General features: G+C 41.9%; 1 protein-coding gene across 1 annotated transcript in view; it reads right to left on the minus strand.

Annotated features, from left to right (window-relative positions):
* The window catches only part of FRAS1 (Fraser extracellular matrix complex subunit 1), a 456,634-nt gene that overhangs the window by 267,636 nt on the left and 176,788 nt on the right, over positions 1 to 12,210 (minus strand). The window contains exons 5-6 of the mRNA XM_059667675.1: positions 5,492 to 5,651; positions 3,656 to 3,789 (exon numbers count right to left, since the gene is read on the minus strand). Of these exons, the coding sequence (XP_059523658.1) occupies positions 3,656 to 3,789; positions 5,492 to 5,651 (294 nt within the window). The remainder of the gene's footprint in view (positions 1 to 3,655; positions 3,790 to 5,491; positions 5,652 to 12,210) is intronic.

Below are 12,210 nucleotides of genomic sequence, written 5' to 3' on the forward strand. Positions count from 1 at the left end.
AACAGAGTGAAACCACCTAAATAGAATGGAATTGAAAGCAGACAGACCTCCATGGCACTAAATTCCAGAATTCAATAGAAAGAAGACGAAAGGGCTGAGATGGAAAGAGAACATAATCATCCCAAATTTTAGACTCCACTAATTATCTTTTATCAATATAGATAACAAGAAAATGATTCTCAAATACTTAGTGGCTCAAAAAACAACATATCTGAAGATGAAGTTCAGCCTACTCAGATTAATCCATTTTGGGAGCGAGGAAAAGATAGTACTAAAAAACGGTGGTAACATCATTAGGAACAACTCTGATCAGACCAAAGAGGAAATTTTAATGAGCCCACAAAAAATGTGGCTGGGTTAGAGCTCTTTTCATAAGGCATCTGAACAATTGAGAGCAAGCAATTTCAGTATTTACATTCCTCACTAAGGGAACAACTCCTTATTTAAACATAAGACATTTCTCCTTTCAACAGGATTATCGCCAACTTCTAAAATGTAATCATAACTAAGCAAACAAAGAAATGTATCCACATTTGCTTATCAAAAAATGGAAATGAGTTACTGAAAGGAATTTTTAGGGGTGAAATAGGCAGGTTTAGAAAATTTTTAAAAAATAAGGGGTCCCTGGAAAAAAACACAGGGCTACAGAGTTGTAAAAGGGTACACAAGACAAGGGAACTGAGAGTAGCAAAAGGTACACATTTACAGAATAAAGGGAAGGAAACCCCTCATTCAAAGAAAGAGGAAGGAAAGCTCAGAGGAAACAGGAGAACAATAAGGGAGAAGAAGGAGGGAACCTCCCATACTTCACATGACACTTGAGCTCAGGAGTTGCTATAGTGACCAAATCAAAGGGGACCAATCAGAGGGGATATTGAGGCACAAAAAACTGCAGCCTTTAAAAACTGTAGGAAAAGGGACTCAGTGGGAGTCTGTGCTTACTAGTATTTCTCAATACATTTCCACCTTGCTATACCACCTTTCCTCCCTGGTTTCATTCTTGGGCTCCAGTGGACAAAGAGCCCGGGAAAACTATCCTGCCCAGGGGAACACCACGCATTCCAGTCCGAAGTTCTCGTTTCATTACCAAAAAATTTCTATAAGGGTCTTTTTAAATGATGAAAATATGGAGGATCACTTTCTTTCCTGCTTTTCTGTGTTTGCCAAACTTTCCTTAATGAGTACAAATTATTTTTATAATGAAAAAACCTTATATTAAAATTCAAATTTTTCTAGAGCTCAAGACCTGGGAATACATTTCTTCTACTGAACCTGTGGGTTTTTAAAAAATATTTAATGAGTTAATATATAAAAGAATCATAATCATGCACAATGATGTTAGCAACTATTGCTATTGTGATTATTATTCTATAAATGCCATGAAACCCATCATTTTGGGAGGCAGTATAGCATAATGGCTAAAATTACAAGTCAGGTGTGGTCTGTTGAAGTTGTGATTAGAACTGCCGAAGCTAGAAGTGTGCTGGGCTGTATATCTGGCGCTTCAGCCAGACAGGGGCGCGCTGTGCCCTCTGTTCCTAGAACACATAGATAGGAAGGTACTGACATCAGGCCAGGCCTTGAGATATGGTCTCATGGCCCCTTCCCAGCACACAGGCCTTCTTTCTCAGAAGGCCCAGAAGTCTCATTCCAAATTTGGGAGACAAAGGACTGGAAAAGTATAAATAAAGAGAGTTTCCTCCATTTTGGGGGCCCAGAAGTTGAAAGACACATTTTTTCTCGGCCTCCACAGAATTTAATAATACAATGTAACTCCTGTAGTTTGCACTGCAGTTCAGCCTCTGCTTCGGCAGGGTGCTGTAACTGTAGTCGCTGGCCAGCTCAATAAATCCTCGCTTGCTGTTTAAGACCTAATTGGAGTCGGTGGTCTTATTCTCGCGAATGTTGGTCCATAACAGAAGCACTGACACTTTCTAACTCTGGTACCTTGAGCAAACTACTTACTTCTCAGTGCCTCAGTTTTATCTACTCTAAAATGGGATAATAAAATTCCTACTTCTTAGGGTTGTTCTGAGGATTAATTAAAGCTCTCAAAACAAATTGTTGGTACATAATAAATGCCTAGCATGTGGTGATGATAGATGGTGGTGCTGATAATGTTTCTATCAAAAGTGCTAATTCTACAGCATCTCTTTACATCATCAGAACACCCAATATTTAATACTGATATTAAATAAAAAATAGTTCTAAATAATCTGACAGTTGGTTTTTTTTTAAAATTATGTCATGACAAAAATGTAGACTTAATAATGCAAGAGGGATTAAAATCAACCTATTTCCAATACTTCAGAATGGTTGCACATCAATTAACTCTAAATCATGCTACCAAATTCCATGTTTTTAAACAATGCAGGCTATATGTGTTTGGAAGTTACCATTTGAAGCTAGAATTTATATTTAATGGGAAATAGTAATTTCAATTATTACAATATCCAATCCCCTAATACACAGTCCCTGGCTAAGTTTTTAAAGATTTAAAGAAAAGGGTCCCAATGGGGTGTTTCCTCCATCCTTTCTCCCATCTCCTTAATTGCATTGGCCGCAAACTGCTTAACTATCCTTTATTCAGGAGGGGACTGAGACCTGGAATGTGTAAGTCAAAACACCTCAACACTGCAGTGTCCTCTGAATGTAAGATATTGTACATCTCTACCAAGAAGCTCATTTGTAATCTTAAAGCTAGGACAGACTTTGTGATGAATTAAGAGATGTGTCATGAGCGTAGTAGGGTGTAATGTGGGTAATACAATCTAGTCTTTCAATTAGATACATTTTCCTTTTATTTGGCATTTAGTATTTCTTGCCTAATTGCCTTTTGTCTGCCTTTAAAAATATTGCCCAATTGTCACAATATGCCATGTTATTGATTTTGTTTTATTTGACACAAAGTACTGCTTTGTATCAACTGAACGTCGGCTTCCAGCTTTTCCCTAGATCAAAAAAATGAGCTATTTTTTTCACTGGAAGCAAATTCTTTTCGTGGTTATCAGTCAACTGCCAAAAAAATCTCTGTAGGAGCCTCTGGAAGAGTAAAAAACTATACAATACCATGTGTACATTTATTTGCAATTGATTTTCTGTTTTAAATTTGTGTAACAAGCCTAATGTTTTGAAAATCAGAGCAGCTTTAAAAGAACAGTAAGATCCCACTATTTTAAACCACCCCAGAGAAGATCCTTGGATAATTTGAAGCATTATCTTACAAGAATTAAATAGTGTACGGCTGAATAATCATGTCTAAAGACACATATATGTCTTCAAAAAGCAGCATATACCTTTGCATTGTCCGACAGTAACAAATCTGATCAATGTTACTGAATTTTCCAGATGTTGAGCTTGACACTTTTGGAACATCTGCAACTGGGGTAGGCAGCTTCCTTTTGTTCACCCTCAAGGCTCAGTTTCATAATGTAACAATTAGCCTAAATGGCTGGTGATTAGACTAACTGTAGCCTCTCAGGGTGAAATCAAGGTCTCAGCAGTGGTCTCCAAAAGTATAAGGGAAACAAAACAGCCTTGGCTCCTTGTTCCTAAACTTCCGTGGTGGCCTGACATAATCTCCGAAGGGACTCCAAGTCCTGCACAGTGAAGTTAACAGTCTGGGAAGGATCCATTCTGAGGCTGTCTTCCTTACCTTATTACAAAACAGAGGCTGACATTGAGCCGCGAAGCACTGGGTGACCCCATTTCTACACATGCATTTGGCACAGGAACTCAGTGGCCAGTCCTCCCCATCCTGAAACACACGGCCTTCGTAGGAACAGGACTCTGGAAGGTCAGAGAAAGAAAAATTACTGGGGCGATTGCACTTGCTGATCCCAGGGCTGATGCATGGGTGCGTGGCCAGTGCAATCACATGGGGTCCCATGTTGGGCCCCAGTACAAAGAAGGACGCCCCATTCTTAGGGTTTAATGCTTTGCAGTCATTGTACGGAGTTCTTAATAACTCCATTTTGTAAGGGAAGTCCAATGAGCATGCACTGGGGTTCAGGGTCTCAGCTGGTGCACAGTCCCACCTCCCACTTCCTCTTTGCCTTTTTGGGATGAGCTCTCCACCTCCTGCTCCAAAACCTGCCACCCTCCACCACCCGGGGGCCTGGATGTGGTGCCAGGGAAGTACATGTGTCCTAAGCACCAAGTAGCAGGGCGGGGTCCTGGGAGCCCACGGAGGACTCTACCCACCCAGCAAGTATCTCCACACCTGAGGGAATATGATATAAAATAGCAAGTTGAAAACAGGACAGGTTGAAAAGTCCACAGAAGGAAAGAAAAAGCATCCCCCATGCCCCTGGCTTTTTGCACAAGGCGCCCGGCACTTTTTCATTTTGCCCACCACCCCGCAAATTATGCAGTTGGCCCTGGCTGATCCTCAAGTCTCTCCAGACAAAATGCTTCCAATGAGTCTTTCTCATGGAGGCCAGCAAGGAAGCCTCCTAAAACATGAGCCAGGACCCCACAGACTCACACTGCCCACTCTCCACTCCACCCCTAAACCCTATGGCGTTCAAGCATTTTTATTTGCAGGGTAATTTGACTTAAAGCAGCTGCCAGTCCCTTTCTGGTGAGTGAATCAGAAAGGCACGAGGCAAGCATTCTACTTCCATTATTTCCTCACATGCTATTTAATCCCTGGAATGGTTCTCCAGGGGAAGAGCTGGCCAGAAATGGAATAATTGGGGATCAGAAAGAAACCAGAGGTCTTTCTAAAGGGAAAAGACAAGAAGAGTAGAGCTTCCAGGTGCCATTAAGTAAAAAAAAGAAAGAAAGAAAGAAAGAAAAATTAGCTATTACTTGCCAGGAAAGAGCATAATGCAGCCATGACAACAATTCACATTGATTGTGAAGGAAGGGGACATATATCCGTAAATGTAATAAAAGTGGTACTTGGACCAGGAGTGAATTCCAAGGAGAGGGTCTGGCAGTGTGCTGCTGGCCTGCCAAACTGTGCCTTGGTTTGGAGGCAGGCATGATCTCCACAGCAAAGATGCAATAAAGACAGATGAAGTACCTGCTTCCTGCTCTGTGTGTCTTGGAGAAAAATGTTATGCCATCTCAAAGACCAGCCAGCAGAATTAGTGCCAGTGATACCACATTCAGAGAGATTTGTTCATTCTCCTCTCCACCAGGAGCCCAGAGGAACTACCTTGGTGTTATGGAATCACATCAAAGGATCTTGTCCCTCCTTCCTTTCCTTCTCAGGAGCTATGAATGCAGACGGATGCATCTGGCCATGGCAAAATAGGTAAATCAGGGACTTGCAGAATGTTGAATTTGGGAGGAAGCTTAAAGATTTGTTCCAACCTCACTCTTTGCAACATCCCTTCCTGCCAAGTGCAAGGCTCCATCTTGTTCCAATAAGAAATGGGGTTGGGAATCTTTGAACCACATTGAACGTGAAAGAGAAGAATTGGCGTGTCACCGGGTGAACCTCAAAGGCAAAGCAAATCTCTTTTTACAAGCTCATACTCACTCCCAGGGCCCACACAGATGGGGCAGCAGCTTCCTTCAGGGATGAATTCCAGCTCCTGGTGTCCACACAACAGCGGTGGGCATGGTTGGGGACTACATCGGACTTCTCCATGAGTGCAGGAGCACACACTACACACAGAGGAGGCCCACTCTGTCCCATGCTGAGTGTCGGGGGGGAAAGAAAAAGAAGGTTATTGCTAGAATATACATTTTCATTTGGCCAAACAAAAGCCAACCTTTTTAAATGAAGGATGGAGCCCAGGAAAGATGGAAGAAGGCTCTAAGCTTGCAAGATTAAGACCAGGGTTTGCAGTGTCCCAAGTCTAAAAACTAGCTTTTATTTTATTATCCCTAAGATTATATTTGAAATTTTCAGAAAAGCACAAAAAGGAAATAAAAATTACCCCAATCCCATCATTTAAAAATTCTATAAAGCCCAGAGTAAAATTCACACACACATACAACTACTTAATATTTTGTAATGATTATATTGTTTTCAATAGCTTTCTCACTTCTTTCTTTCCCTCAGCTCACCTTCCCTCTCTTCCTCCCTCCGTGACTCCTCTCTCCTTTCTCCCAATGACCTCATGGTCCTGCGGAGAGTGTGACAGCCAGCAGGAGGCACCTGCTCCATCCAGTTCTCACACAAACTGCAGAGTCCACTCATTCCCTGTGAGAGTGCCCATCGACACTTAGAGAACGCTCCCAATCCACTTTAGACTGGGATACAGAATTCCCAAAGCTAGCACTGTCTCAGTGATCTAACAGAGCCCTGTTTTGAGTTACCATATGATTTGCTGAGTACTCAAAATATCTAAATGGGCCACTCTCAGGTGTGATGCAGAGTAAGAGGAGGTGAACCCTAAATGTAAAAAGCTACAAATATGTTGATTGCTTAGGGAAGTAGCTGTCAAAATATGTTCTCACGGGCAGAATGAAATAATGGTGGCCTTTTACAAGATGTAGGGGGAAAAATTAGCTTAATGAATCAAGTTTTCCTCCTATACGATTTTCTTTAATACTGGAACCTCCTTTCTTTGGCCTCTGTTAATGTAGTATATAGACTTCTATTAAAAAACATCACACATTCCCGGTGCTCAATCACCTAATGTAATCTGGGGATTACAACTGTGTCACTGAGAAGCATAGAAAATGAAGTCCTTTTGCTTCTGCACAAGCCAGCATCCAGCATAATTATTCATCTCTCTCAAACACAAAGAACTCTGTCTTACCTAAGCAAGTCAGTACCTCTTTATTCGGCAAATGGCTGCAACATTGCAAGCACCGCCCATCTTTCATTTTGGAATTACTAATAACCTGTGCTATTATTGTAGCCATGGTAATAACAGGTAGTCACAGTCATTTAACTATTTGGGAACTAAGCCCTCACCTTCCTGTCCTGAAGGTTTCTGTCCTCTAGGTGGCCTTACTGGGAGCACAGGGGGCAGCAATGCAAGTCATGTGCTGGGTCCAACCAACCAAGGATTTCCTGGGATGCGTACGTGTTCTGGAATCCCAGCTTAGCCCAGACTGCTTTGGGGACTATGGGTCAGTGACTTAATCTTCCTAAATTTCAGTTTCCAGGTAGCTGATTAAAGAGCCAACAAGAGGGGGTGGAGGTAGAAGATGCTCAATTCTCCCCCCGATTTCCCCAGCATGAGTCCCTGGCCTTCCTCCCCACGTTCACACCGACAGTGCCAGCTGTGGTTGTGGGAATGGACATGCATGCCAAGACCAAGTCCTCTCCCATCAATTTTCACTTCTGCTATAATTAAACACAAAATTTCAAATGTAGTACAGCATACAGATGGGCAAGCCCACAACTTGCTGATAGGCCTAAGCATAAAAGCTAAGCACGACATTTCAAGAGAAAATTGACAGGTCTTGGTGAGATAAAATTTTAAAAGTCTGTCAAAAATACATTCTAAACAAACTTAAAAGGCAATGACAAACTGATTTAAAGATTGCAAATTATATTAATTAAAACGAAACTGATATCTAAAAGTACTGACAAACAATAGGAAAAAATCTCAATGGAAAAAATGGCAATAAGCTTATAGAAGATTCAACTTTCTTAATTGCAAAGAAATATTAATGAAAATAACATTGGATTTTATTTAAAATCAGGTAAGGGAAGAGTTAAAATTCACAGTAGTTAGTCCTAGAAGCTGCAGTGGAAGGCGTTTCTCCCACCCACAGCCTTCCTCACTGTAGCATGGGAATAACTCAGCCAGGTGGGGCCTGTGCTCTCTGTGATGTCCCCCACTGGGTTTATCATTAGACACAGATGATTGAAAATGCATTTAATAATGACCATAGTTGTTACAGCCTCAATTCTCAAAACCTTTAGATGCTTTGACCTACTAATTTCACTTTTAAGAAGTTACATGAAAAAAAAAATGATCAAAGAAACACATAAAAGTTTAAATACAAGAAATTCCATTTCACTGTTCTTTATAGTAAAATTAGAAATATTTTAGTGAAAACTGGAAGCTACCCAAATGCCTAATAATAGGAAATCATGTTCTCTAAGAATATGCTAGGTAACTATTTAAACATAATATTATATTTAAAAAGCAAGATATAAACTGTATACACAGTATAATTACAACTATGTAAGCCCTATGTCTCTATCTATCCATCTATCTATCTCAGTATCTACCTATCGCCACTGCCACCCCCTCTCCAAAAAACTGAAAGAACAGTAACAGTGGTTTTTAGAGTTTGGGGATTACTAGTGGTTTTTTTCCTCTGCTTTTGTATGCTTTTCTATTTTCTAAATTTTCATCAATAAACATTTTTACTTTTGTCATCAGAGAGCAAATTACTGTTTAAAATATATAATGAATCATTTATATATCTTAAGTAAAGTAAAATGTGAAGGCTGCATATAAAACAACTTAAAATGAACTTCTTTATTACAAATTAGGAGATTGCTTCTAAACATCTAGTCATTTCACTTCATTAAAACAAGAGCATGATTTCTTTACTACTCAGAAACACTGTCATTTCTGAAACATTTGCAATCACACCACCTTTCAGACAGAGACCACAAAAATTAATTATAACAACAATCTGTCAATCACCAGAAGAGTTTCATCTGTAAAATGAGAGGGCTGTGTTCGCTAATCTCTCCAGCACTTTTAAACTCTCTAATGATGTAAATCTATTATCTAACTCAAGAGACATAAAACTAAGCAGGGGATTCCCTCTTCACAACAAGCTGGAGAACTATGGGAATAACGTGGAGCATTCAGCAGGAAAACCGTGTGAAAGCCACAGAATAAGCGCCAGAGGGTGACCCAAAGTGCACAGAGTAAAGGAATTACTCCCATCTCTCACTCAGGGTCAAGTCACAGAAGTCCCCTCCTTTCCATCGCCTACTCCTGTCCATAAGGCAGTGAACCTCTCTCACCCAAGGGAGATTAGGGATCAAGGGGTTCATCACGTGCTAATAGATAGAAAGATGGATAGATAGGTAGGTAGGTAGGTAGGTAGATAGATAGATAGATAGATAGATAGATAGATAGATAGATAGATAGATAGATACTATAGACACATAGATATAATTTCAGTGCTCTAATACCTATTTACAAAAGCCTTATTTATTTTATGGGCACCTGCAGCAGCAAAGAGAGCTTTGTAAAATCAAGGAGTAACAGCTATCCAATGCCACCCACCCAAAAGACCCAGGTTTATCTGTGCCATCTTAACCTCATGGATACTTTTAGAAAAACATGAGTTTCTGACAATGGGAGAAAAGCATTCTGCAGACATCTTAAATATATTCTTTTGTAAATCCTCACCTGAGGATATTTTTTCCATTGATTTCAAGACAGTTGAAGAGAGTGGGGGCGGGGGGGGGGGAATGGGGGGTGCAGAGAGAAACATGGACATGAGAGAGACACATTAATTGGTTGCCTCCCTCAAGGGCCCCTACTGGAGCTGGGGAACCTGCAACCAAGTTACGTGCCCTTGACCGGGGAATCAAACCTGCAACCCTTTGGTCCACAGGCCGATGCTCTAACCACTGCGCAAATCACCAGGGCTTAAATATATTCTTGTGCACAGCCAACCAACAAGTCAGCTTGGCTGTTGATATAATTCCAAAGGAAAGAGAAGGTCATAAAGTATTTGCCTCACTGTCGGAGCAACAAAATAATTTTTCTTCATATAATTTGTTCCCGTTATGAAGTTATAGAGGTAGAATACTAAATATCTGGCAATGTTCAGTGCATATTATAATTACATCCTCTAGGTTGAGAAGAACAAGGCTGCAGAATTCAATACTCATTTCTTCCCCCTCACACATAAATTAGTTCTCCTTTTAGCCTCAGAGCAGGCAACGTGAGCAAAGCTCTCCCTCCGCGCTCCTCTATTCAGTCCTATGTGGGCACCAGGGCGTTACCACCTGCCACTTCCTTTTTTCAGTGTATCTTCAAGCATTATTTTTCTCTGACATGATATTATCTGGTGCTGGTATAAATTAGTGCAGAGGAGAAGAAAGGGGATTAATGGTCCTTTCCCCTCTCTTTCACAAGCTAATTTGTGGGGAAAGGAACAGGGGGAAAGCATTCCAGCACTCTTTAGGAAAACATATTTCAGGCTTGTCTCCCTGTCTGGTTGGCAAGGCTGGGCAGAGATCCAAATGCTAATTTGAAGGGATAGCTTTGGGGAGGTCATGGATGAAACAGTCCCCCAAATGCTGGCGGTAATAAGCCCACGTAAAACTGTCAAATCACCTGCAGTCAGCCAAAAGGCTCAAGTGTTTTCCTCCCTCCAGGGAAAATGTTGGGACTCGTCTGGACTTGCTGGAATGCCAGTTGTATAAGATGCTGCTGCCCTGCAGGCAAAGGAGGTTCTCTAGCGGGAGGCGAGGTTGCTCACTCAGAGCAGGGCCTCTTGCTGCCCTGAGCTCTACCACCCCTCACTTTCATTCGTTTCAACCCTGTTCTCTGGAGACATTTCCACTGGTTCCCCTCCTGCCACACTCTATCCTAAAGCTTCTTCTAAATCTCTCTTAGGGGAAAGCTTTCACCGCAGATCACAGTTCCTAAGTTCCTAAAACGCCAGGCTATTTTATAGCTCCTGGGAGTGAGTCTCCAGAGCCTGCCCCATGGGATGCAAGCCAGAGGCTAGAGAGGAAAGTGCTCTGGAAACTGCTTACCAACAAGCTGAATGGGGTGGGGGGTGGGAGATAGGGGATGGGGGACGGGGGTGGGGGGTGAGGAGTGAGGGGGAAAGGCTCCAAGATTCAGGGGGGAAAATCACCTGTGATGCACGTGATAAGGTGAGACTCAGAGCAAACCCAGAAAAGCATTTAACCCCCTCAAGAAGATAAACACTATTAAGAAGGATGTGGCAACCATCTAGAGGAAGTGAAGAAAGAAAGAGAGGAAGGAAGAACAGGAAGACTAGAAACATGAGCATTTTAACTTTATTAAGACTAAAATTAGGAGACTCTGTCTTGACTTAAAAATAAATCATTCTTCCATCTCTATTTGAAGAAGTAGAGATTTCCCCCCCCCCCCTTAAACTACAGTTCCTTAAATACAGCCCTTTTCTCAGTTACATCAGTACCAGAAATATAATTATAGCATTTTCTGAGGGAGTGTATTTTGAAAGTTGCATATGGAAAAGGGCATGTGGATATGTTCTGACCCAGTTTAGAGCTTTCCGCGTGATGTGTTACAGTGGAAGGGGTAAACCACGAGGGAGGCGGGCAGAAGGAAGACTTTCTGAACTCTCCCAGGAAAAGTAGGCCAAGCGGATCTCCAACTAACCTATCAGCAGGTTTGCCATCCAACGACCAATATGCCCTGGGACAAGTATATGGATGAGCTGAAAGAGATGTACCCACTGTCTGAGTCCTCCAGGCATTAATGTTTATTGAGCAGCTACTCTGGGAAAAGTTCAGTGCTAAGCACCAGGTTAGGTGGGATGCAAGGAAGATCACTCTAAAGATATAGAAAATGTCAGTGTTCTCAGGCCTCTTACATCAAGATAGGAAGCCTGCACATGTGCACAAATGTAACATGAGAGAGCAAAATGTTAAGTGTCAGTATAGTGGTCCATGCAGAATTAACGAACTCTGTTTTCCCATGTCCCTGGTACCAGCTCTTATTTGAGACGTCTATTGTTCCACAGTTCCTGATCTTATTTTGACCCTATGCGCTCCTTCCCTTGAATGACTTAGCTTGGTGTTTTTGACCTTGAGCCACCCACCTAATACAATCGTTATGAAAAGGCATTATTTCCATCACCGGTCTGTCCTGCAGCACCTTCCGTTTCACATGGATCCTCTTCCGTGGAGGGCAAACCTTACATCACCCAACATAACACAGACTGAATCGAGCAGCACAGAGGATACGTGCTATGAAGACATTCCCAACATAGATCCTGCCTGGCTGCCTTCCAGCAGCACATTGTGCACAAGAGAAAGAGTGGCTTCCTCAGGTAAGGCAGAGACAGTGGCTCAGGTGAGATGATCCCGTCCCATGGGGACAGTGCATTGTCCTCGCCGAGTTTGAGGTCCGCACACTGAATAGCAGCCGAGAGTGGATATTATCAAATCCTGTTAACCTCTGCTCTCTCCTGAATGGGTAGAGTCACTAACTTGGAGAAAGTTTTGTATCAGGTGGAAGATGAGGATTAAAGCAAAGAGCTTCTTTCCACCACATTCAACTTCACCTGCTGCCTCCGGGTAACATTTAGGTATGA

The sequence above is a fragment of the Myotis daubentonii genome, chromosome 1 (assembly GCF_963259705.1).
Source record: "Myotis daubentonii chromosome 1, mMyoDau2.1, whole genome shotgun sequence".
NCBI classification, from domain to species: Eukaryota; Metazoa; Chordata; class Mammalia; order Chiroptera; family Vespertilionidae; genus Myotis; species Myotis daubentonii.